The 22284-nt window shown below is 59.9% G+C and overlaps 1 protein-coding gene across 6 annotated transcripts in view; it reads right to left on the bottom strand.

The window, feature by feature from the left end:
* Positions 1 to 20542, bottom strand: part of SLC12A3 (solute carrier family 12 member 3) — a 33592-nt gene extending 13050 nt beyond the window's left edge. For 4 of the 6 annotated variants that reach the window (XM_016124104.2, XM_016124103.2, XM_016124105.2 and 1 more), the window contains exons 1-22: positions 20208 to 20542; positions 19617 to 19760; positions 18200 to 18275; positions 17423 to 17518; positions 16985 to 17124; positions 16503 to 16613; positions 15497 to 15608; positions 15174 to 15304; positions 13258 to 13342; positions 12493 to 12647; positions 12097 to 12204; positions 11512 to 11635; positions 9616 to 9717; positions 8864 to 9019; positions 8093 to 8192; positions 6931 to 7042; positions 6556 to 6696; positions 5413 to 5519; positions 3936 to 4018; positions 2933 to 3010; positions 2314 to 2415; positions 1259 to 1370 (exon numbers count right to left, since the gene is read on the bottom strand). In XM_016124104.2, coding sequence (XP_015979590.2) covers positions 1259 to 1370; positions 2314 to 2415; positions 2933 to 3010; positions 3936 to 4018; positions 5413 to 5519; positions 6556 to 6696; positions 6931 to 7042; positions 8093 to 8192; positions 8864 to 9019; positions 9616 to 9717; positions 11512 to 11635; positions 12097 to 12204; positions 12493 to 12647; positions 13258 to 13342; positions 15174 to 15304; positions 15497 to 15608; positions 16503 to 16613; positions 16985 to 17124; positions 17423 to 17518; positions 18200 to 18275; positions 19617 to 19760; positions 20208 to 20489 — 2657 coding nt within the window. In that variant the 5' untranslated portion in view covers positions 20490 to 20542. The other 2 variants (XM_016124102.2, XM_036231295.1) reach the window with 2 other exon arrangements.
* Positions 20543 to 22284: the final 1742 nt, after the last annotated feature.

Raw genomic sequence — 22284 nt, 5'->3', positions numbered from 1 at the left:
GTGGCCTGGTCAAGACCCAGGTAGGAGGGGGAGGAGATTCCACAGCCTTCACGTGGTGGATGCCCTGTGGCCCCAAGATGCCATGGCCTTGAGCCAAACAAAACCTGTTGAGGCCCACTTCTATCTGGAGCCAGAACAGAAAGCTGAGGCTGATTGGCTGTTGGAAAATCACGGAGAAGCCAGCTGCTGCCTTTCCCAAGCATCCCTTCCTGGGCGTGGTGAGAGGGGCCTTCCCACGGAGGAGTTCTTGTCAGGGGTGAGGACCACAAGATGGGAGTGTGTGTCATCCTCAGTGCACGCAGCGGGTGACTGAGGGGGCCGTAGGGATGTGGTCCCGCACAGGACCAGGGTGGCACAGGCCACAGGCCCTCACTAGGGCCTGGGCAGAGTTTCTTCTCTTTGGCTAATCAATCGCACAGCCTTGGCCAGGCCACCCCATCTTTCCCAGCCCGTCTTCCCTTCTCCATCCTCCCGCCTTTGACCCTCCCACCTGACCTTTCTCCAAAGCAACAACGACCCAATTCTAGGTGCACATGTGCCACCTGCCCAACCCTTGCCACCTCCACACCTGTGTACCTGCCTCACCGCTTACGTCCTTTTCAGCTCACATCAACTCACATTCTTACTCAGCTACATCTCAAAAGGAAATCTCATATCACAACTTTAAACAGAATACCAGCATCTCTCGCCAGAAAGAAGTGACCAACAAAACTTAAATAAATAAACCAAAATGTCACTAAATTCTGGCTGAATGCTGTCGCCTGTCAAGCCCCTAGCCAGGCCCACCCTTTCTTGCTTAGCTAGATTCGTGTGGGTTCCCTTCTCCTGCAGATTCAGCCGCACCTTTGCAGGAGAATTAAAAGTCGCTTATTCCGTGGGATTTGCTGCCCTGTCCCCTGGCCACTGAAATCTCCTCTTATCTCACCAGAGGTGACAATCCCAGCTTAAGGGGACATTGCCCCAAGGATTCTAAGGATTCTGCCTCCTTTCACAGGAGGATAGGCCTTCTCCAAACTTTATTTCAAATCTCCTTGAGGAGATTTGTGGTTTTAACACATAGCACCCCTCCCTGACATGGCCAGGACTGGGGTGTCTTCCTCCCCCTTCAGGGGGACAGGACGCCAAAACAACTGAAATGGACAAAAAGCTGTCCAGAGCTCCCCCCCCACACACACACACTGCTATGACCTGGACAGAGCTGATCCCCCTGGGGACAGGGGGACGGGGAAAGGGAGCTGGGATGGCCCTCCCCACTTACGCCTTCCTCTCCTGGTCCATCCTGTTGATCTGGCCCCCCACGAACACTCGGATCCTGCATTTGCTCCATCTCTTCTTGCGGCCAAGGAGGTAGGGGATGAGGAGGGTGAGGCCTGGTGAGGAGGGTCCCAGTGAATCAAGAGGAGACTGCTCCCGGGGCAGGGCACTCTCTGGGTTCTCACCCCTCCCCCTCTTTGGGCCTCGGTTTACCCATCTGTAGAAGGAGCGTGCTGACTAAACCAGAGTGCCACATGGGGCTCCGTGGGCCGGAGTTGATTTGGCCTGCGTGGTGCTTTTAAATAAGCGAGCCGGCATTTAACAGCGGGGGAATTTCACAGGAAAACCAGGATTCCTGGCATGCCTTAAAGACTGAAAATTTGACCAGTGGGTAGGAGCCCCCGTTTCTCCCTGTCATCTCACCATACAAGGTCAAGGACCAGCTGTCACTGATGACCGCATAACCCTGGACGAATTACTTCACCACTCTGGGCCTCAGTTTCCTTGTTTGGAAAGGGGGTTAATGATAGATCTTACCGGGGGATTGCATTAGGTCAGCCCACATAAAGCTCAAACCTAGAGTAAGCGCCCAGCCATACCGGCTATCATGAACAGGGTATGTCCTACCGGAATAGAGTCATTTTTTCTCTGTCTAGGACTCTATCAGAGGGGGGAGCAATAAAGCTGAGAATCACATGTTCTAAGAAAACTGGAAGCGGGTGTACTGCCTTGGAAAGGGAGGCATATCCGTAAGCGTTCCCGTGCACGGGTCCAGCTCCCTCATTTTATGTCACGTGCCGTGACCCCCCGAAGCCCCTCCAGTTTGAAGGCTCCATCTCATGTTGACCTTGGCTCCTCCCCGTTTCATAGCTGAAAAACTGAAGGCCAAGAGAGGGGCCCAGCCAGGCTCCTCCAAGCCCGGGGGCCCCTGTCCCCCTTTGCGGGGCTCTGAGGTCCCCACCAGAGGCCTTGTCAAGAACGGCCGGGAAGGGCAGGCCAAGAGAGAGTCACAGAGGGAAGGCGGCCGGGGGGAGAGCTGGCGTCCGAGGGCACACTGACCGCCGTCATCGAAGAGCCAGTAGATGTCGATGGTCTTCTTGCCCTGCTCGGACTGGAAAATGGTGCTGGCCTGCTCCTCCCGCACCAGGGCCGCGGGGTCCACTGGGGGAGCAGAGGGGCAGGTCAGCTAGGAGCACAGCACACCCAAACTCCCGAGTCTGTCTGATAACAGTCTGCTCCCCTGTGAGGTGGACTCGCTGTCACCCGGGCCGTGCACACAGCCACCTGGAGCTCCCCGCCGAGGGTGTGCATGGGGGACGGGCAGCAGCCCAGAGTACCCCCAGAGGCCCCTCGGATCCCAAGACGTGATTCGCCCCTCACAAACGCCCACAGGATGCCCCCCCGGCTCTGTAGGTCCCCCTGCCTCTTCCCTCACGTTTGAGCATGGCCAGAGGGCCTTGGAGGAGCTGGGACGTCGACCTCAGAGCCCACTGGGTGGGTTCCCACGGTGCCTGGACACCAGGCAGCCCAGCAGGGCTGCAGGCTTTAATACTGCCCAAGCCACCAGCCCACCCTCACAGCCCCCGACCCCAGGGCTTGACCAGCTTCCCGGGGGACCATCACTAGCTGCCACACAGGGTGAGAGTGCCCCGAGCCTCTGAGCAGGGTGGGGACTGACGTGTGCCAGAGACAGACGGCCTGGCCCGGCTGGCACTGGCTTCCTTGCCATCCTCCGCTGGGTCAAACACGGGGTTAACTGCAAGAGAGGGGCAGCCATGTCGCCAGCCTGTCCTCACCAGACACTCCCGGCTCCTCCTCTTCCAGGCTTCCCCTCGCCGGCACCCCCTTCTTAGCAAAGGCCCCGTCCTCTCTGAGACCTTCCTGACCTGTGCCCCGGGTCAGTATCATGTGTGAAGTGACTCGTGGGTCCACGGGGTCTCCCACCAGAACGCCAGCTCCCCAAGGGCAGACTCGGTTGTGTTCCCTGCTGCACCACCGGCGCCTAGAACAGCGCCGGTCAGAAGCACAGCTGCTACTCTGTAAATGCTGCGTGTGTAAATGGCCACCGAGCTGCCCTGTGCCGAGCATCATGCCCTCGGCACTCAGGGACACAGGCGAGCAAGACCCAGGCCCCGGCTGCAGGAAACACAGCAGCCACGCCTGCCCCCGCCCCCTCTAAATAGTACTTATTCAGAGTCGGCACATTCGCATGTGACTTTAAAAGCTAAATACATCCCAGCCTGGTGGCCCAGCGATGACCTTGGCGACCAAGACACCCGTTTTCAAGGCCTTTATGTGTATTTCCACATTCTAGGATCCTTAGTGGACGTTCTCTCCTCCCCTCTTTGCCTTTCCCCCTCTTTTAGAGCCTCTTTATCCCGTCTGGTTACAGAAGCACGGATCGTGATTCGGGCAGCTCTGAGTCCCAGTTCTGTCCCCAGCCGGGAGCATGACCTTGAACTGCTCACTTCCCCTTTCTGAGCCTCGGTTTCTCCATTTAGAAACCCGACCAGCTCTAAGGGACCCTCAAAAGCTGACTTTTTAGGAGTCTGCGACCTTTCATTCCTCACTCATTTCCCCCTCCCTTCCCTCTATCACGGAAAACGTGGGTTTCTAGAACTTCCTGGGATCCTGTTCCGGTTTTTGGCAGGTGTGCCGTGAGCAGGTGGGCGTGTACTCACTGTGCGCCTGCATCACCTCCGAGATGTTGAGCCCCTCACGCATCCTCATGACACACACACTGTAGTTGAAATCGAAAGCATCGCTGGAAAGAGAGGAGGTGGGGTCAGGCTCCTCCCAGCCCCACCCTCCAGTCCCCAGGCCACCCCCCTCTCCCCGAAACCCGACATCTAGAGCTGCCCCTGCCTCCCACCGTCTTCCTTCTCCTCTCTGGGCCTCTGTCTCCCCATCTGCAAAATGTGCAGGCAGAACGGACCCTGCACCGAGGGGACACGGAGTCAGGCCAGTCCTTGAGCCAGAGCCTGTCCTCCTGATACGTTTGGATAATCCTCACGACTCTGCCAACAGAGGTGGGGATGAGAATGATTATCTCCACTTTAGAGACACAAAGTCTGAGTTCTGGGGAGTAACTTGCCCATAATCACACGCCTTGTGGCCAGCTGAGATTAGAATTAAATAGCCGAGACTATAAACCCTGCCTGAGCTCAGGCGTGCACGTAGGAATGGCCTCGCACATGAAGGCAGCGGTGAGTTGTCTACATAGAATATCTAGAAGATTCCTGCCCCAGAAGTGTATTTACAGCACTGGAGAGCCCGGTGTTAGGGCCGAGGCCGTCCTCTCTGGACTCCTTTAATCACACACCCCTAGGACGGGGCCTCCCAGCCTGACAGGCTGGAGTCTCGGCAGCACGTCGGAGCTGGGGGTGTGCGGAGCAGGCGATCCCCTGCTCCTGCTGTAATTCTCTTAGAGGCAGCTGAGAGGCACTGCCGGTCCTCAGCGGACCTGCAAGCAGGTCCCAGGCCCCCAACACTCAGCCTCGTGTTCTTTAAATGCCCCTGTACACTGCCTCTCAGTACTACGTCAATGTGGACAAGTGACTCACACAAGCATTTTCTGGAACCATCACGGCGAGAGCTGAAGGAGAGTTTGAAGGTGACCCTGAAAACCCCAGGGAGTATCCCCCACCCCCCTATCCCATTCCCCTCAGTCCCCACAGCATGGCCTGGTTTCCCGTCTCCCTCAGGGCGGCGCCTCACACCTCTGGAGCTGGCTTATCTGCAGGTCTTCCGCAGCCCCCGGGAGGACACAGGTTTTCACCTAAGACCCATATTTTCGACTTCTCCGGAAAAGCGGTCCGGCAACACTGGGCCCACATTTCTACCTGGGCACAAATGTCTGGAGCCAAGTAACGGCCGCTCTGTTGGCCCCAGTCCCCACTGCTTCCCATCGTCCCACACCTGAGCCACTTTGCTCTCTGTGTTACCTGCCTGATCCCTCCCTGCGCATCTTGGTGGCCATGACTCACACAGGTCAGGGTGGGGAACCCTTAGTCCGCCTATTTCTTCCTCAACTTTGAACCAGTGACTCAGCTTCTTAAGGCACCCCTGCTTCCCCTCCGCTTCCCAAGGCCCAGGAAACCCCGAAGGACCGTAGCTGACAGACAGGCCGCAGGCCCCGCCCCTCGCGCCCGCACGCACTGCAGGATGCCGATGTAGTCCTCCACCGCGGCGGGCTGAGCCGACTGCCAGTTCTTCTTGAACCCGACCACCAGGATGTTGGGCTTCATTCTCCCGAGACCCGCGGCCTGCCCGGAGGAGGGGGTGAGGTGAGGGGTGAGGCCTCGCGCCCCGCAGGGGCCCCGTTCTGGGCCTAGGGTGACTCTCTGGCTCTCTGGGTCCCAGCTGCCCCCTCCTCGAGGAGGTTAAGGGCTCTGAAAACACGTCCCCCAGCTCGGGGTCCTGTCTGCCTGGACGCACCCAGGAGAAAGGTGACGCACAGCCAAACCCACACCCCGTGGCCCCTCCAAGCCCGGCCCGCGCAGGGACTGTCGCACTGGTTCTGGATTATCTCAGCTCCTGCTTCTCTCGTTGATTATTTCTCAGAACACGGGACTTGGAGAATTCCTGGGTCGTCTGATCGATCATCTTTGATAGTTCTTTTTTAATGTTTAAAAATTTTTAAAGATCTTGAGGTGAAATTCACATAAAATTAACCATTTTAAAGTGCATAATTTGGTGGCATTTAGCACATTCGCAATGCTGGGCAACCATCACCTCTATTTACGCCCAAAATATTTTTATAACCCCAAAAGGAGATCCCGTACGCTCTCTTTTTTAAGTATTAAGAAATATTTAAAACAATGAAAAAAGAATTCCCGTATGCGGACTCAGAACTGACAATTGTTGTTTTATCTATCCATCCTATTTTACAGATGGAAAGACTGAGCAGTAAAATGAATTGCCTGGTGGAACATTCTAGAGTTTGATCGGAATGGCGGTTTCACACCACTGACTGGTGTCTGCATGTGCAAACATTTATCAAACTACCTGCTTAATATTTATTTTACTTTATGGTCTGTAAATTTTATCTTTAAAAAAACAAACAAACAAAAAAACGAGATGTGCCCGAGGTCATGCAGTCCCCACAGGCTTCGGAGTCAACTCTCCCCGGGCTTGGGCACCTAGAGCAGCGTATCTGGGGTGGGGGGCTGGGCAGGGAAGGGGGTGGGCAAGAAAAGTGGGATCCCTGTTGCAGCAAAAGGGGCTTCTACTGCCCCTTCAGGATGTCCTGCCTTCCAGGCTGTCAGACCAAGTGGTAAGGCCTGCGGGGGAACCCCACACCTGCATGAGGATCTGGACCCCGCTGCGGAGGTCCTCGGCAATGACGTCCGAGTAGAAAGCCTTGATCTTCCTCTTGTTCAGCCACTTGGTGTGCCCGTTGGCGATGAGCCGGAGCTCGGGCATCCTCTGTTTGCGGGGTCCCTGGGGGGGTGGAGGCAGGTGACATCAGGACCTGCCTTTGCCCTCTGGCCTGAGACTCAGCCCCTCTCCTGCCCCAGAGGCTGCCCCCATGGGCTCTGTGGTGCCCAGTAACCTTTAGGAGTTAGGAGAAGAAAGAAAAGAGGGGGAGGGGAGAGGGATGTCCCTGTGGGTGGACCTTGCACCCTAAGGCTCCTGCAGGAGTACGGCCCCACCCCACCTCCAAGCGGCACTCACCACGAGCACATGGCCACAGATCATCAGGCTGAGGTTCCGGGTGAAGGTGCCCACAAAATCCACCAGGGCTGGGCGGAAGTTGGGGGGTCCTGTGAGCACCAGGCACTGGGGACTGAGGAGGGGAAGGAATAAAGGCATGAGCCATCAGATGGGGGTCCGGATGCCAGTGCAGGCACCCCACAATTTCCATCACCTCTTGGGTCTCCCTTCCTAGACAGGCGAACCACCATGTGGCCTCCAGCAGGATCCCGCACACTTTGGGGCTCATCCTTCCATCTGTGACTCAAGGGCAACTTTGGGGGCCTTTCCGGCCCTCATGGTGGCCGCCACTGGGTCTCCATTGTCCTTCCTGCCCAGGCCACCAGATTCTCCTCTTGAACAAACCATTCTTCTCATTCCTCCTGGTGCCCCTGCCCGACCAGCCCAGCATGGTGGTGGGAAGAATAAAGATGGGTTAGGGGGAGGCCCATCGCTTATGAGTTTACTGTGTCACCTGGCCGGGTGACTCAGCCTCCTGGTCAAGAAGCAGCTGAGGGTTGTGGTCAAAGGCCACTACCAGACTCAACGGGAGCCAGACGAAACGGGCCACTCACAGCCGTGTGACCTGAGGCCAGTTACGTAACCTCTCTGTGCCTTAGCGTGCCCATCTGTGAATGGAGCTGGAAATTTCCTGCACCTCAGAGGCCTGTGGCGTCAGGTTCTCTGGGCAGCAACCCAGCGTGAACAGGTACAGCTGGTTATTAGCATTACGATCTGATAGGGACAGGTCCTGGGCACCCGGTTCTCCCCGCTGAGGTGGGAATCGGCTTGGCAGAGTCCCCAGCAGAGGCTCGTCACCGTCAGCCCCACGAATGGCTGCGATGGGAATTACAACACCAGATCGCCCTGATGGAGCCCTTCGCATTTCGGGGAACACGTTCCGCTATGGAAACTGAGTCACAGAGAGGTCGCTCAACTAGCTTGGTCCCCGTTGGGTAAAGCCAACCCCGGTCCCCTGCACCTCTGTTCCCTCTCCGAATTGGGGGGGGGGGGGTTGCAGGGGGAGGGCGGGCATGCCCACCCTGGGTCTGCCCATGTCAGGCGACAGCCCTTGGCCTGGAGCCTCCCAGAATGGGGCCGTGGCGGCCCGCGACCCCAGGCGGGCCCCAGGGGCTGTGCTCACCGGTAGTTTTTGATGTGGTCCTCCACTTCGTTGAGGCCCACCGAGTAGCTCAGGGCCAGGTTGTAGGAGCCGGCCTGTACCGAGGAGCCCCAGTTCACCCCTGGGGGGTGGAGCGCAAGATTAGAAACCCCAGGCATGCGGAGCGGGGGACAGCGGCCTTCAGGCACCGAGCAGGGCCCCCTGGCAGGCACGGCCTGTTCCTTTGCTTCTAACGTACCATGTGGCTACATATTCAAAAATTATACATGAAGGTATTAAATGGTACAGAATATTCTCCTCCCTTGACAAACAGACCTTCACAATGACCTGGAAGGCCAGGTTCAAATGCAGGATTCTAGGCTTCCTGTGGGTTCTATGTCCGACCCCCAGATCACTGTTACCCCAGCTCCCTTACCCGCATGCATGTAGACTCCCCTGCTCATGCAGCCGTACTGTGTCCACCTGTCCTTGTCAGCCAGCCCTTGGTTACACCTCAGGCCCAGGTGTGCACACCTGCAGGCTGGCCACTCTCAGGGTGGTAGACCTGAGGAGGCAGTGCCAGGCTCCCGGGAGCCCAGAGGGTGAACCGGACGTGGAGGCGTGGGCTCTGAGTGGGTACATTCTCACGGGCTCCTTGCCCCCCGGGGAAGGACAGGGCTGGAAGGCCCGAGCGGGGCCACTGAACAGAGCCTGATGCAGGCCCTTTAGCGGGGCTGAAGGACAGAGCGGCCCCTCGGCAGCCTCATGGGGGGCGGGGCAGCTTGAGCCCCTCGGCAGCCTGAAACTGCACACCTGGCTTCTTGTAGATCACGTAGAGCAGGAGGAAAACGACCAGGCCGATGGCGATGAGAGCCGCCCACCAGGTGAGAAGGAACATGATGACCACGGAGATGACCGCCCCGAAGAGCGCCGCCCACTTGCTGTAGTAGCGGAACGAGGGTCTCCACCCTGGGGGGGGGGCCGCAGGTCAGTGGGCACACTCAGCACTCTGGAGCCTCCTCCTGGGCCCGCGCTGCTGGGCAGGGCCTTGGTGGCAATGCCAGCGGTGCCCACCCACCCACCCATGCCTCCTCCGGGGGCTGGGCCCGAAGGCGCCGGGAGGACCACGCGCCTGCCTCGCCTGGCATTTTGCCATGATGCGGGCAACACCTAGACGGAGGCGTCCGACTGCAGACCACGAGGATGGCCACGAGACGTGCACGGTCAGCAACGGCACAGGCTCCCGTGGCTGGCGCAGGGCCAAGGGGGCACGGTGTGGGAGGAGGACATAGCTCTGCCTGCAGGCCATGCCGGGGCCTCCGCTGGCGACAGCTGCCCCATGCCGCCACTCGGGGTCCCACGGCCCGTGGTCCATGAAAAAGGTGGCCCAGGACCGGCCCGTCAGCAATTTGGAGCTAGTTATTGTCATCATGTGAATGGTGCCTGTAATCGGCTTCCATCTGAGGGGTGACTTTGGTCTGCCCACCTGCATCCACGCCTCCCACGCCCCCTCTCCACGCCCCGGCCCCGGCGCCGCCCCCGTGGACGGGTCAGGGGCTGCTTACCGGGCGAGTTGGTGATGGAAGCGTGGAAGCAGCTGAAGTTGATGAGGGCGTAGGAGCACAGGAAGAAGTTGGAGATGATGGGCGCAATCGTGTTGAGCTCGGCTTCAGGGACCCGGGGAGGAAGAGGACAGTCCGTCAGGCAGCCGCGCCAAGGAGCCGCCCGGCACCCTCCCTCGCAGGGCGGGGGACCCCAGACCGGCCGCTGGGGCTCGGCGAGGCTCAACTTTTTCGTCTGTGAAATGGGCCCATCATTTTGTGCCGCTCAAAGGGCCAATGTTTTGTAAACTGTAAACAGCCGGTGTTTCAGGAGACGGAGAGCAGAGTGAGGGGTGGATGCCATCGGGCGATGAGAGGACCCAGGACAGTGGCCGTCATAGTTTTTGTGTGACCACAAATTACAGTAAGAAATACACTTTATAATGTGACGCAGGATGCACGTTACCTTTTTCTCTGAAACCCTGAGACCATATCACAGGTCCACCCACTGCGGAAACCCACTCAAGAACTGGCTCGTTCCCTCCCCTGTCTCGCTGTCCCCCTCCCCGGCCACCACCCTGGCACCCCCACACACACTTTTGCACATGAATCCTCGTCTCGGTGCCTGCTTCTGGGGGAATCTCAAAACAAGGCAAGTGCCTCCTCTCTGTACATGATTCTGTTGAATGGCCACAAGAACCCTTCCCCAGAGCTTCTGAGATGACCGTCCTCAGTCCTCAGTCCAGTCGGAACCGCCCTCCAAATAAAAGGATTGTGGGGTGAGCAGGAAGCAGAGCTAGGTGGGGGACATCAGGTCTGACTAGACACTTCCATCTCCTGGGGGTGGCCCTGCCACTCCCCACCCGGTTCAGGATCCAGGAGTGTCCGTGTCTGGGAAGGTTCCCCTGAGCGGAAGTGACTCGACCGCTAGGGTCAGTCTCATGAAATGGTGATGCCGGCCTGAGTAGCAGGGCTTCAGCTGTGGCAGGCCCACAGGCCCGCCAGCCACTGACCGGTCCCCACTCCAGCACAGGGAGCGGGGGCCAGGAGGTCACTGTGCCATGGCGTGACCACTGCCCTCGCTTGGAGTGGCCACCTCCCTCCTAGCGAGCTCTGACTCGTTGGCTCAGTAGTCGGGAAGTACTGGGGAGTGTGCACATGCGAGCGCATGCACGTACGAATGCACGCGTGTGTGCATGCGTGTGTGCGCGTGTGTGTGCGCGTGCAGTGCAGGCTCGTCCTGCCCGTCCGGGAGACACTGCTCTGCACTATTGCTCCCGTTTTGCGGATGAGGAAACTGAGGCTCGGGGAGGTGAAGTGATTTGTCCAAGCTCACACGACCGGCATCTGGCAAAGCCAGGATAGAAGGTCCTCTAACTAACTGATCAGCTGGGATCTTTCGCCTAGGGCATCCCCTGCCTTGAAGTCCAAGGGACTTGTCAGCTCAGGGTCTGAGAAATGAGGTTTGTCTGGTTGAAACACCTGCGGAGATCCCGATCCAGCGGTTCGCAGCAGCTCCCAAGGAGGGACCAGTCAGCTTGTCCTGTGCTCCAAAGATGGCCTGGGAACTAATTCAGACCTGGGAAGGGAGGGGTCCCAGCTGCTAGGACAGGAGAATGTAGTACCACAGAGAGCACGTAGGGTCCCTCCTAACAAACTAGGGTTGTCCGCCTGACTGGCATGGTGTGGGAGCCACCCTGTTTGGGGGTGAGGGAAGGGAGCAAGACGACGTGACCTCCCAAAGTTTCCCTCCAGCTAGAGCCTCGCCCACTCACGAGTTGTTCATGGAGTGCCCACTGCCTGCCGGGCCTGGCCCGGCGCTGGGCGCAGGGGTGAGCAGAGGGGAGCAGAGGGGAGAGAGCCCCACCCCCACGGCCCTCAGGGCCAGTCAGGCCCCGGGGCGTCCCAGGAGCCTCTCACCGATGATGATGAAGGCCACCGCGATGACGTAGGCCAGCAGGTAGCCCCGCACTGGCTCCTTGTTCTTGCCGTAGCCCTTGCCGAAGAAGCCGATCAGAGGGTACAGCTGGTCCTCGCACAGGCACTGTGGGCACAGGACACCGCGCTCACACCCTGGCCGGGCCCTGTCCCCTCCCCTGCAGCCGCCTGGACACAGGACCTGCTGGCTCCCTCCTGCCCTCAACAGGGCACTGCCCCATCTGGGTCCTGCCTGCTTCTCTGTTAAACAGGAGTGACACCCCCACCCTCCCCACCCCAGAGGAAGATAGTGAAAAGGCCAAGCGAGAGGGGCCGACGGCACCGGGTGTCACCGAGCTGGTGGAAACGCAGACGGGTGCCAGGCTGAGGGCTGGGCGGGAAACGCAGCTGCTCTTCAGGCCCCCGGCAGGAAGGCGGCTGCTTCCTGCAGGAGTTCGCTCAGAGCCCCTTTTCCCTCCATTCTAGATAGCCCGGTCACATGATGCCTGCAGGCCTCTGTAGCAGTCACCTGGGGACCTTTGCACCCGGGCCTCCTAGACACTCCCTGCCCCCCTTCTGCAGCCTCACCTGGAACACTTTGGCGGCAGAGACGAGGCAGGCCAGGGCGGAGGAGAGGGTGGCCCCGAAGATGCCGGCCGTGATCAGCGGTGCGAAGCCTGACACCATGCTCATGGTCTGCACGGACATGGGGTTCAGGGCCCGCACGGGGGGAGCCCGGGCCCAGATCCCCCCCACCTGGGGCACTGCAATCCCCTCTTAGGCCCGGGGCAGGTCCTGACGCCGTCATCTGAGCCCATGGGGTCTCTGGGCCCGCTGGGGCAGGCACTGGGCCCCTGGCCCCCCACCTGAGCCCGAACCTCTTGCGCCCGAGTCTGGGACCCAGCCCCCCAAACCAGGTCTTCCCCAGTCCATTCCACCGTCCACCCGGCCCCTCCCCGTGACTCTGGCCCAGGCTGCAGGCACCTGGTAGTAGTTGATGAGGCCATAGCGGCAGCTGTGCTGCTGGGAGCATTCGGTGAAGTTCCAACCATAGCTGCAGGCCGGCCCCTCGCAGGCGCCAAAGCCAGGGCTCGCGGTGTCATTCAGGACCCCGGAGGCGTCGCGAACCACGCAGGAGCCTGGGGAGGGAGGAGGACACGGGCCGCAGCCCTTGGCCGCCTGTGAGCATCTTACCTCACGAGGCGTTGTTGACCGAAGCGAGAGCCCCGGCGAGGATCTCCGTAAGAGGCGAGAGGCAGCAGCCGGGGCCTGGGTTCAAAGCCCGGCTCCGCCGCTCCGTGGCTGTGTGACCTCGGGCAGCCCGCCGAACCACGCGGAGCCCTCACTTTCTCCTCCGTGGGCTGGCAGAAATGGCAGTGCCCAGATTCAGTGTGGTACGGCAGAGACAGGGCCGGGCACACGGCGACTCAGGGCTAGCGTCGCCTTCGGCATCCTCATTTCCATTATTATTCCTATCGTCGCGGCACGATTTATCCCACGGGATTGTCACACCCTTGAATCTATAACCTTGGGTTTGAAGGGACTGAGGAGCCCGGCCCGACCCCATCCCCGGCACCCCCACAAAATACTTCCCCGCCGTGAAGATGTCTGATCGCCACCAAGGCGGCCCGAAGATAAGATCCAAGGCTCTGCTTTCTGGGGTGGCCAAGTCCTTCCTGCCTGGCTCTCCCTATTAGAGAGAGGCACCCACCCCGCGACCCCCTGCAGCGGTTCGGGCTGGCTACTCACCGATGGTGGCCGAGATGGCCAGGTAGGATACGGTCGTCCAGAAAATGGCCATGAGCGTTCCCTTGGGGATGGCTACGGCAGGGTCCTGGGGGACGGAGGAAGGAGATGGGGTACCAGGCAGCCTCTGGGCCTCCTTCCAGGCCCTGCCCTTGTCTGAGGCCAGGGGTGGGGCAGCAACCCCTGCCCTTGGCCCCTCAGAGCCCCCTTCCTGGTGGTGCAGAGGACTTACAGAGGAGGACAGGACACAGCTCAGTTCATGGGAGCCCAAAGTAGGGAGAGGAACTCCAACTAGCTCCATGCCTGCTCTGTGGCCCTAAGACACGGGCAGGAAGCAGGCGCTCAACAAATACCCATGGAACGATCACGCCGTTGTGAGAAAGTCGAGGCCTCTTTGTTCTAGAAACTCATATCCTCCGCCACCTGAGCGTGTGGCCCTGGGCAAGCCCGTGACCCTCCCTAGGCTTGGTGGGCTCCTCTGTAACATGGGGGTGATGGTGGCATGAACCCCTATGGCTGCCCAAGGATAATGTTTGTGAAGAAGGAGGCGCTGTGCTGGCCGCATGGTAAAAATGACAATGACCTTGACAAACCAGTCCCTAGCACTTTCTCTGTGCTGGGCACTGTTCCAAGCATTTTACCTAAATGAGCACATTGAATGCTCACTCCCTGTCCCGCGAAGTGGAGGCTGGCTGTGTTAGCCCCGTTTCACAGAGGGACTAGACGGGTTTTAAGGGACTAGAGGGGCTTTAAGGGACTTGCATAAGATCTCCATGAATGGGAGCTGCTCTTCTGCTGAGGACACCCCACCCCACGAACGGGCAGCGGGCTGGATCCAGGAGGGCGGGGCTCCTTCAGGGCTTGAGGGCATTAGGACGGAGCAAAAGGCGCCCCCTACCCGGGCGTATCTGGTTAGAGCCAGGCTGGCATTTGAAATTGTCTCCAACGCATAGTTATTACTGCGTTTAAGAAAACACATCAAGGAGCATCTTTTGGGTGGGAACGAAGACGGAGAAGGGTTTCCGGCCCGAGCCAGGCTCCTCGCCATCCCTTCCGCTTGCGCCCACCTCCTCCGCCCCTCCTGCCAGCAACGGTCACCTGTCTCCTCTTTCAAAGCCCAGCTCCAGCCCCGCCCCCACCCTGAAGGTCTGCTGGGGCCCCCGCTGACATCCATCTCTCCTTCTCCCCCACTTTGTAGCACTTGATCCGTCTATTCTCCCACCTCCCCTCTCCTACGCTTCACCATTATTCATTCAACAAACGTGCACCGAGCACCTAGTATGTGTGGGACTCTTAGCTGGCAATGGGGACACAGAGGGAAGCCTCAGTTATCCAGATGCAGGGGGGGGGGCGCAGAGGCCTCAGCGGCCTGACGTCATTATGCTAGGAAACCGTGACTCTGACGGAAGGGCTGGGGGAGATGTAAGGAGGGAGCGGTTATCTGGAAGAGGAAAGGAGCTCTGTCAGGGAAGGGAACGAGGGCAGGGGGTCCCAGAGGGCAGCGGCAAAGGCACGGAGGAGGGACATGGGCGAAGGGGTAGATTCTCGGGGCGGGGGGCAGGGGTCCCGGTGGGGGCAGCAGTGGGCTGGGGCCCCGTATGCTGAGCCGAGGAGCCTGACCGCACAGGACAGCAGAGAGCCTGGAGGATGTCAGCCCCGCAAAGACGAGCTAGGGAGGAAACGAACCCACTTGGAGCTGTCCCTCAGGGCCTGGAGTGTAGCTGGTGCCAACCAACAGTCTCAGAACTGAGTGCAGTAAGTGGCATTGGCTTGGACCGAGTCGAGTTGGACTGGACTGGAGTTCAGACGCTCCGGCCCCATGGTCTCATACCAGGCTCAGTGCCCAGCGGCAGCTCCTCACAGCGCAGGGCCAGGAAGCGGGGGGGGGGGGGGAGGAGGGGGATGGGCGTGCTGCGCACCTTGAGGTCCCCGGAGATGTTGGCCCCTGCCAGGATGCCCGTGGCTGAGGGGAAGAAGATGGAGAACATCCCGAAGAAGCTGCCATCCGCGCCCCGCCAGTCGGGCACCAAGTTCTGGACAAAAATGTCCCCTGGAAAACCAAGGCGTGCGTCAGGGCCGCCTGGAAGGCTCGGCCCGTCACAGGCCCCAGGCGGGCAGGGGCTCCGCCGGCAGCTGCTGGCCACGGAGTGGGGGGTTCTGTGCTCCCGGGGCACACAGAACGGGCCAGATGGGTGGGCAGAACGTCCCGTCCCCATGGGCAGGGGCTCAGACCTGCACGTACCCCGGTAGCTGAAGAAGCCTTTGGAGGCCTTGTCCTCAGACGGGGGGATCAGTGTCCCCACCAAGTAGTTGGCGAAAGAGACCATGATAACCAGGAAGAAGAGCACTTGGGCCTGTGGACGAAGGACCCAGATGTCAGATGGTCTGGCCCCATCTGTTCAGGGGGCCTCAGCAGGGAAGGACCTGCCCAGGGCCCCTCACTCCATTCATTCACTCATTCACTCATTCATTCATTCGCCCCCCATCAAGCGGCAGGATCTCTTCGAGGAGCTGGCGCTATCACAAGGATCTTGTCTTGCTCATAAACAGGGAACGTGAAGCTCGTGTGACAGGACCGTGCCGGTGGCTGCTTCGGCAGGGCGGCCTGGGAAAGGGTCCCCAGGTGTCCTAAAGGAGGAGGATGATTGGGGGCGCGAGCGTAGCTGGAGGTCGGAGCGAGGGGGTGGGAGGGGAGGCGGCGGGGCTGGATCCGGCCAGGTCTGCCCCCCGTTTCACGGCGCTGCCCCTCCGGTTGCTGGCTGGAGGCGGGTTCAGATGAAGACCATGCTCCCCCAGCGCCCCCGCAGTGGGGCGCGGCCAGGAGACTGAGCTCCGGCCAATGGGACGTGAGCGGAAGGGGTACGTGCCACCTCCGGGCGGTGCCGGGAAGGGACAAGGAGGCGGGGTTCCCTCCTCGTCACCCTTTCCCCTTCCTGCTGAGTGGGCTGCGGACATGGCCGTGGTGGCCGTTGTGGGCCAGGTGGTAAGGGCCACCACCTACGGATGGAGAGGCCACAGGATGGGAGGGGCCTGGGTGCCTCGTGCCAGGAGCCAGAGACACTTGGACTGTTGTTACATGAGAGAGAAACGAATGACTTGTTCAAGGCCCTTCCTTAGGGTCTATTAGCCGCAGCAGCAAAACGTGGAGCTAATACACACGAGAGGAGGGGATCCACGCCCAGGACCAGGTCTGGCGACTCCCGCCTCCCCGCCGGACCCCCACACCCCCGCCACCATCCTCTCCTCGCCTTGGCCTCCCACTCCATGCCAGCCAGGGAGATGGCCAGCAGCACGGTGACAGTGACCACGCCGATGATGCGGATGTCATTGACGGGGTCCACGATGGGGCTGCCGTACTCCTGGGGGGAGAGGGACAAGTCAGGCTGCGTGCTGCCCTCTGAACAGCGCCCCCCAGACTCCTCAAGCTGGATGCCCCTCATTTTCTGGGTGCCCTCTCACAGGAAAACACAAACTCGCCAACAGAGCCCCAAAGCATCTGCTGCGGGGGCTTGGACAACCTGCCCCTAAAGACAATACATGGCCCTGAAAGGGACTTCCGGGAATACTCCTTCTTTGATGAGATTGTCATGGTCCCCCATAGTGATCAGTGTGGCCTTGATTTCTGTTGGGCAAATCAGGCAAAGGGGCAGGAAGGCCCAGCCCAGATGGGGTGGAGGAGAACGAGGTGGGGTGCCGGCTCCCTCTGCCCGCGGTCCAGCCGCGGCCTCACCTGGAGCAGGTCCCGCACCGTCTCTGCAAAGCCCACGGTGTGCATGGCCACGCCCACGGCGTTGGCAAAAGCAAAAATGAGGCCGATGGAGCCCCCTAGCTCTGGGCCAAGACTCCGGGAGATGAGGAAGTAGGTGCCACCTGTCGAGGACAGAGCCGGGAGCTATGAGAAGAGGAGTCAGCTGGCTGGTGTGGACTCGGGGCAGGCAGAAGCGGAGGCTGGGAGCAGGTGACCACGGCCCCCCGTGGGGCCCGCGGCACAGGGGAAGACCCAGGCCCTCTCGTGGGCGTGCGGGGCCTGCCCAAAGCCCTCACCTGGAACCAGAAGGAGCAGCCTGGGGTGTCCCACCTGGTGGAGGGGAGCAGTTCACAGGCCTGTTCCCAGGGCGAAGAAGGGGAAACCTACAGAGGAGGACCGTGGGGGGGGGGCGGGGCTCACCTGACTTGACCTTGCCGTTGGTGGAGATGGCCGAGATGGAGAGGCCCGTGATGGACGTCACCATGACCGAGAGCAGGATGATGATCCAGGTCAGAACTGTGGGGGCGGGCGGGGGCGGGGTCACCCCAAAACCCAGTCGGGGCATTTCCCAGGTGAGCAGCGGCGTAAGGAACCTGAGGCAGCCGACTGATTCACCATGCGACTTAAGTCACTTCCCTCCTCTGAGCCTGTTTTCTCATCTGCAGAAATGGGTCTCAGTCTATGTCCTGGTCTATGCTGGGCAGCCGGGGAGCTGAGGAGCCAGGTGGAGAGGGTCATTAAGTATGGAAGGGAAGGCACTTCCTTAAGAACAAGAATAAAGTAATAGTTGCCACCGATGAGTGCCTTTGGGTGGCGTATCCTGCGTTGTTTACGTGCAGCGTGGAAACTCCCCAGTAGGTCTGTGAGGTAGGGACAGTTATCGCCCCCCCTCCCCGCCCCATTTTACTGATGAGGAAACCGAGGCTCAGAGAGGTTAAGAAACTTGTCCGAGGTCACGCAGCACTGGAAACCTGGTCTGTCCAGACTGCGAGTTCCTAACCCAGGTGCTCAGTTAGGAACTTACTGAGGGCAAACAGAGCCAGAGAGCGTCCTCAGGCCCGCTGACTCCCTGTTCCGTGCTCCTCTGCCGCACCACCCCGACCTCTGTCGCTGTAAGGACCCGTGGTCTCTGCAGCCCCAGTTCAGGACTGCTCCTGTGGGGCCGCGGAAGACCGGAAGCGCAATACACCCACTCACCGATGCCCGCCTGGGCCGTAATCCAGGGCAGCCGCAGGTAGAGGATCACACCCCAGATATTGAGCATGCAACGGATCTGGGAGGAGAGGGAGGTCAGAGGCCACCAGGGTGGGCCGGATACCCCAAGGCCAAACACACAAGTCCCTGAATGGCGCCAAGAACCTAGACCTGGGGGATATCTGGGTCCTTTCTTTGCTTCACCCGCCTCAGTGGGTTCTCACTTCAATGGCCCTCTGGTTCTGTGAGGCAAGGAGGGGAGGGACCCCAGAGACCGGCCTGCCCCTCCCGTGCATTTCCTGCACTCCCATCCGGCCTGAGGATGGGCTGCAAGAATTGTCACCCCTTCCCAACTCCAAGCCCAGGATCCTGTGTCTAGCAGCCCCAGACACAGCCTCAGTGGCCAGCTGTGGGCCCAGGGCCTGGCATTTAAGGGGGAGCTCAGCAAATACCAGCTGAGCCAATGCCCCACATACAGGCAGAAATCAGACCTCAGGTTGCTGTGACTTCAGCTTCCAAATTTAAAGCAAAGCCAGAGGCTGCAGCTGAGGCTGAAATTCCCAGCCAAGTCTTGGGATGGGTCAGGCTGTGTGGGAGATTTCTAGGGCCCTCCATCCATCCGCTCCGAGAGATTGAATGGGCGATGGCCAGGCCAGGTTCTGACCACCGCAGTCCAGGAGGGGGGTCCAGAGTCTAGATGTGAGCCTCTGGGGGTGGAAGGGACTCACCGTTCAGATGGAGAAATGGAGGCACAGCCAGCAGGTAGTTGGCAGAGTTGAGGTCCGAGAACCCAGGCCTCCTGCCTCCCAGAGCAGAGCTAAAGCTTTCTCCTAGATCCCATGTAGTCCCCTCCGCTAAGCCCAATAATGTCTTTGAAAGCTAAGTTTTCTCTATTCTCTGCTGTCTGGGGACTCCGTGGTGCTCTACAATACAGAAAACTTCCCTTCCCCTTCCTAGCATGGAAATAAAAAAAAAAAAAAAAAAAAAAAAGACATTTGTGGATTTATGTGTATCGTGCTGCCCTCTGGTGGCGTTAAGGGGGAAACACAGTTTCTTCTAACAACGCCAAGGCGGGCGTTAATCCCAGCGCTTTACATCTGTTAACTCATTTAATGCTCATCATTTCACAGATGAGAAAACCGAGGCACAGCCAGGTGAAGCATGTTGTCCAAGGCCTCAGGGAAAGTGAGTAGCCGCAAAGAGATCTGCCTTAGGGCCGGGTCCCAGTCTGGGGGGCGGAAGGAGGCGGGAAGTACAAAACCAGAGAACATTTGAGGTCACTATACTCATGGGGATACTGAGGTCCAGGCTGGGCCTTGGGCCTGCCCTGGCCTCTAAGGCCTGAGAGTCAGAGCTGAGCCTGGCCGGAGTTCGGCCTCCCCGCTCGCATTCCCGGACGTCCAATCCACACCCCACTCACCATCACCCCCTTGACCCAGCCAAAGCGCACGGGCTCCCCGGGGTTCTTCTTGCTGCTGGTGCCTGCCTCGTCCTCCCCCAGCCCATCCGTCATCTCATGGCTGGGCCGGCTCTCAAAGGTCAGGGCGTGCAGGGGGCTGCCTTCCTGCAGGGAGCCCAGGGGCCACAGTTTAGGCAGGCAGGGCTCATGACCGTCCGGCTCCCAGCTCCACCCTCCACAGTCCAGCCTCCCACGCAGCAAACCCAGCAAACCCAGCAAGCTAGAGGTTGCAGACCTTCCTTCCTTTCTTCTCCCCATCTCTTTCAGGTGTGTACAACCTCTGTTTGCATGCTTCCGCTGACAGGGAGCTCCTTACCACTCTAGGCAGCCCTAGATCGCTTGATTGGGTTCCTGGCGACTGCACATAAGCTTTACAACATGTGCCCAGAGCGTTACAGCTTCCCGTGTCTGCATTTCATTTGGGCCTCTTGACCCGTAAGGATGACATTTATCCCCACGGCACCGAAGACAGAACCGAGGCTCAGAGAGGTTAGGAAACTGGGTCAAGGTCACGCGGCAGGGAAGTGGCCAGTCTTCTGAGACTGAGCTTACCTTGAGGAAGGAGTGCAGGTCGGCCAGGGTGGGCCGGACCTTGCGGGGCTCGCCGGGCAGGGCGCTATTGGCGTAGTGCTCGTAGGCTGGCACCACGTCAATGGTGTTGTAGCCAAAGGTTTGCAGGTGGAAGGTGCTGCCATGGGTCAGGTGGCTGGGGTGGCTGCTGTCACAGGCAGCCGGTGGCAGGGGCTCGTCGCCTGCCAGCAACGTGCTGATGGTAAAACGCCCGCTGCACAGAGTAGGGTCCCCGGGCGTCTCCGACACCGGCAGCTCTGCCATCGTGGCTCTGGGTGTCAGAGGAGGGGGCCAGGGTCGGCGGGGACACACAGGGGGACTTTATAGGCTGGGCCCGCAGCAAGGAGGAGTCGGGCAGTTGGGCCCAAACCGCCCACGGCTGGCCAGCAGGGTCCCTGGACAGGGTGGGAGGCAGATCACGTGCCCACGGCTACTCTGCCCCCCACCATGTGATCGCCGAGATAGCGGCCCGCTTGGGACTGGGAGGGCTGGGCTGGCTCAGAACCAGGCGCGGGGTGGAGAAGGGGGAGCCACACCCAGTCCCTGGGTCCTGAGAGGCTCTTCTGAGTCTGGGAGCAGCAGACACCTGCGGCCAGGACCACAGGGGGGAGTAGTGACCAAGAGGACCCTCAGCAACCCTATGAAGGACCCCAGAGATGGCCTGATGACCTGAAAACCTACCCTACAGGGGTTCGAAAACCTCTCGTTTTAGAATGTGGTATTTAGCTTTATATTTTATTTATTTAGTATTTTTAATAGATGAATGGTATGACATTTAAAAAGATGCACACCTATAAAAGTTAGTCTCTCTTACTCGAACCTCTGACTCCCAGTCTTGGCATGTCCTTTTAGAGGCACCCCAGTATATATAAGCCATTATGTCCAGGTACCCCTAAACAGTTGCCACCAGTGGACTGACGAGCTCCAGGGCTAGGGAGCTGGCCAGGGGCCTACAGGGCAACTGGGCACCCACCCCGCACGCCCACCCCAGAACTTTTCCAGGCTCTGCCTACAAGGCCACCCAAGGAGCCAGCGCCTCCTCCCAGGCCAGCCCGGATGGGGCGTCCCCAGCTCCCACAGCGGCCGGGGGGGGGGCGAAGATCTCATCCTAGCGCTGGGCCAGTGGGGCTCCGGTTTTGTCAGCAGCCCTGAGGCCGCTCCTTGAGTGCACGGTGGCTCTGGGGACAGCAGCCTGGTCGCCAGGGGCCCCTGAGCCTTTGCAGAGGTGGCGGTTGAAATTTGAATTGGGGGTTGTGTGTGAAACAGCCGTGGGGTTTGGACGGAATAGTGAGTGCGCTGGACACCTGCTCCCCAGCTGCTGTGCTATTCTTGGCGCCAGCTTTGCCTGTGGCCGCCATTCCCCCAGGGGGTCCCCATCCTGGAATGTGGGGTATACGGGCCTGCTGCCCTTTTCCTAGCTGTGAAGGGTCACCCCAACTCCAGAGCTTCCCTGGGTCGGCTGAGACTGTGTGCACGGCAGCCCACTCCTCCCTCTGCTCCCCAGAGGTACAGCCCCCCAGAACCCTCCCTGGGGGAATGCCGCTTGTTTCAGACTTGGTCTGCTCCCTGGGGTGGGTGGCCTAGAGGCTCACAGGAAAACCACTGATCTCTTTGTCACCCCTGCTGGGTTTTGCATCTTTCAGCCATTTATTTACCCAACAAAATTTCAGTGCCCGCCCACCATGCCGCAGGTGGCCATCCGGGAGCAGCAGCAGCGGCAGGTGCAGCGCCTTGGCTCCTGGTGCGGCTGTTTGTCAGCGGGGGCGGTGGACAAGGAAACAGACCAGGAGAGCTGTGTGAAGAGAGTGCTCCAGAGGAGGGTCAGGGCGGGGACAGGCACAGTCCCCGACCTGAGTCCCGGAGGGGCTGCTCCTCTGGAGGCCGGGGATGGACGGAGGCCTCAAGGCCACCGCCAGCTCCAGTTCAGCTCAGGTTCCAGCCACTCTTGGGAGGGACGTGGAGGGACACATTTTTTCTCCCTCCCAGCTCGGCCTCTCAGACTTGGACTCTCAGAGGTCACAGAGGTCCCTGGAAGACCAGTTCTGAGATACTCAGAATC

Source organism: Rousettus aegyptiacus, unplaced genomic scaffold (genome assembly GCF_014176215.1).
Source record: "Rousettus aegyptiacus isolate mRouAeg1 unplaced genomic scaffold, mRouAeg1.p scaffold_m13_p_14, whole genome shotgun sequence".
NCBI classification, from domain to species: domain Eukaryota; kingdom Metazoa; phylum Chordata; class Mammalia; order Chiroptera; family Pteropodidae; genus Rousettus; species Rousettus aegyptiacus.
Note: the sequence above shows the minus strand (reverse complement) of the source record. Positions and strands in the feature narration are given on the sequence as shown.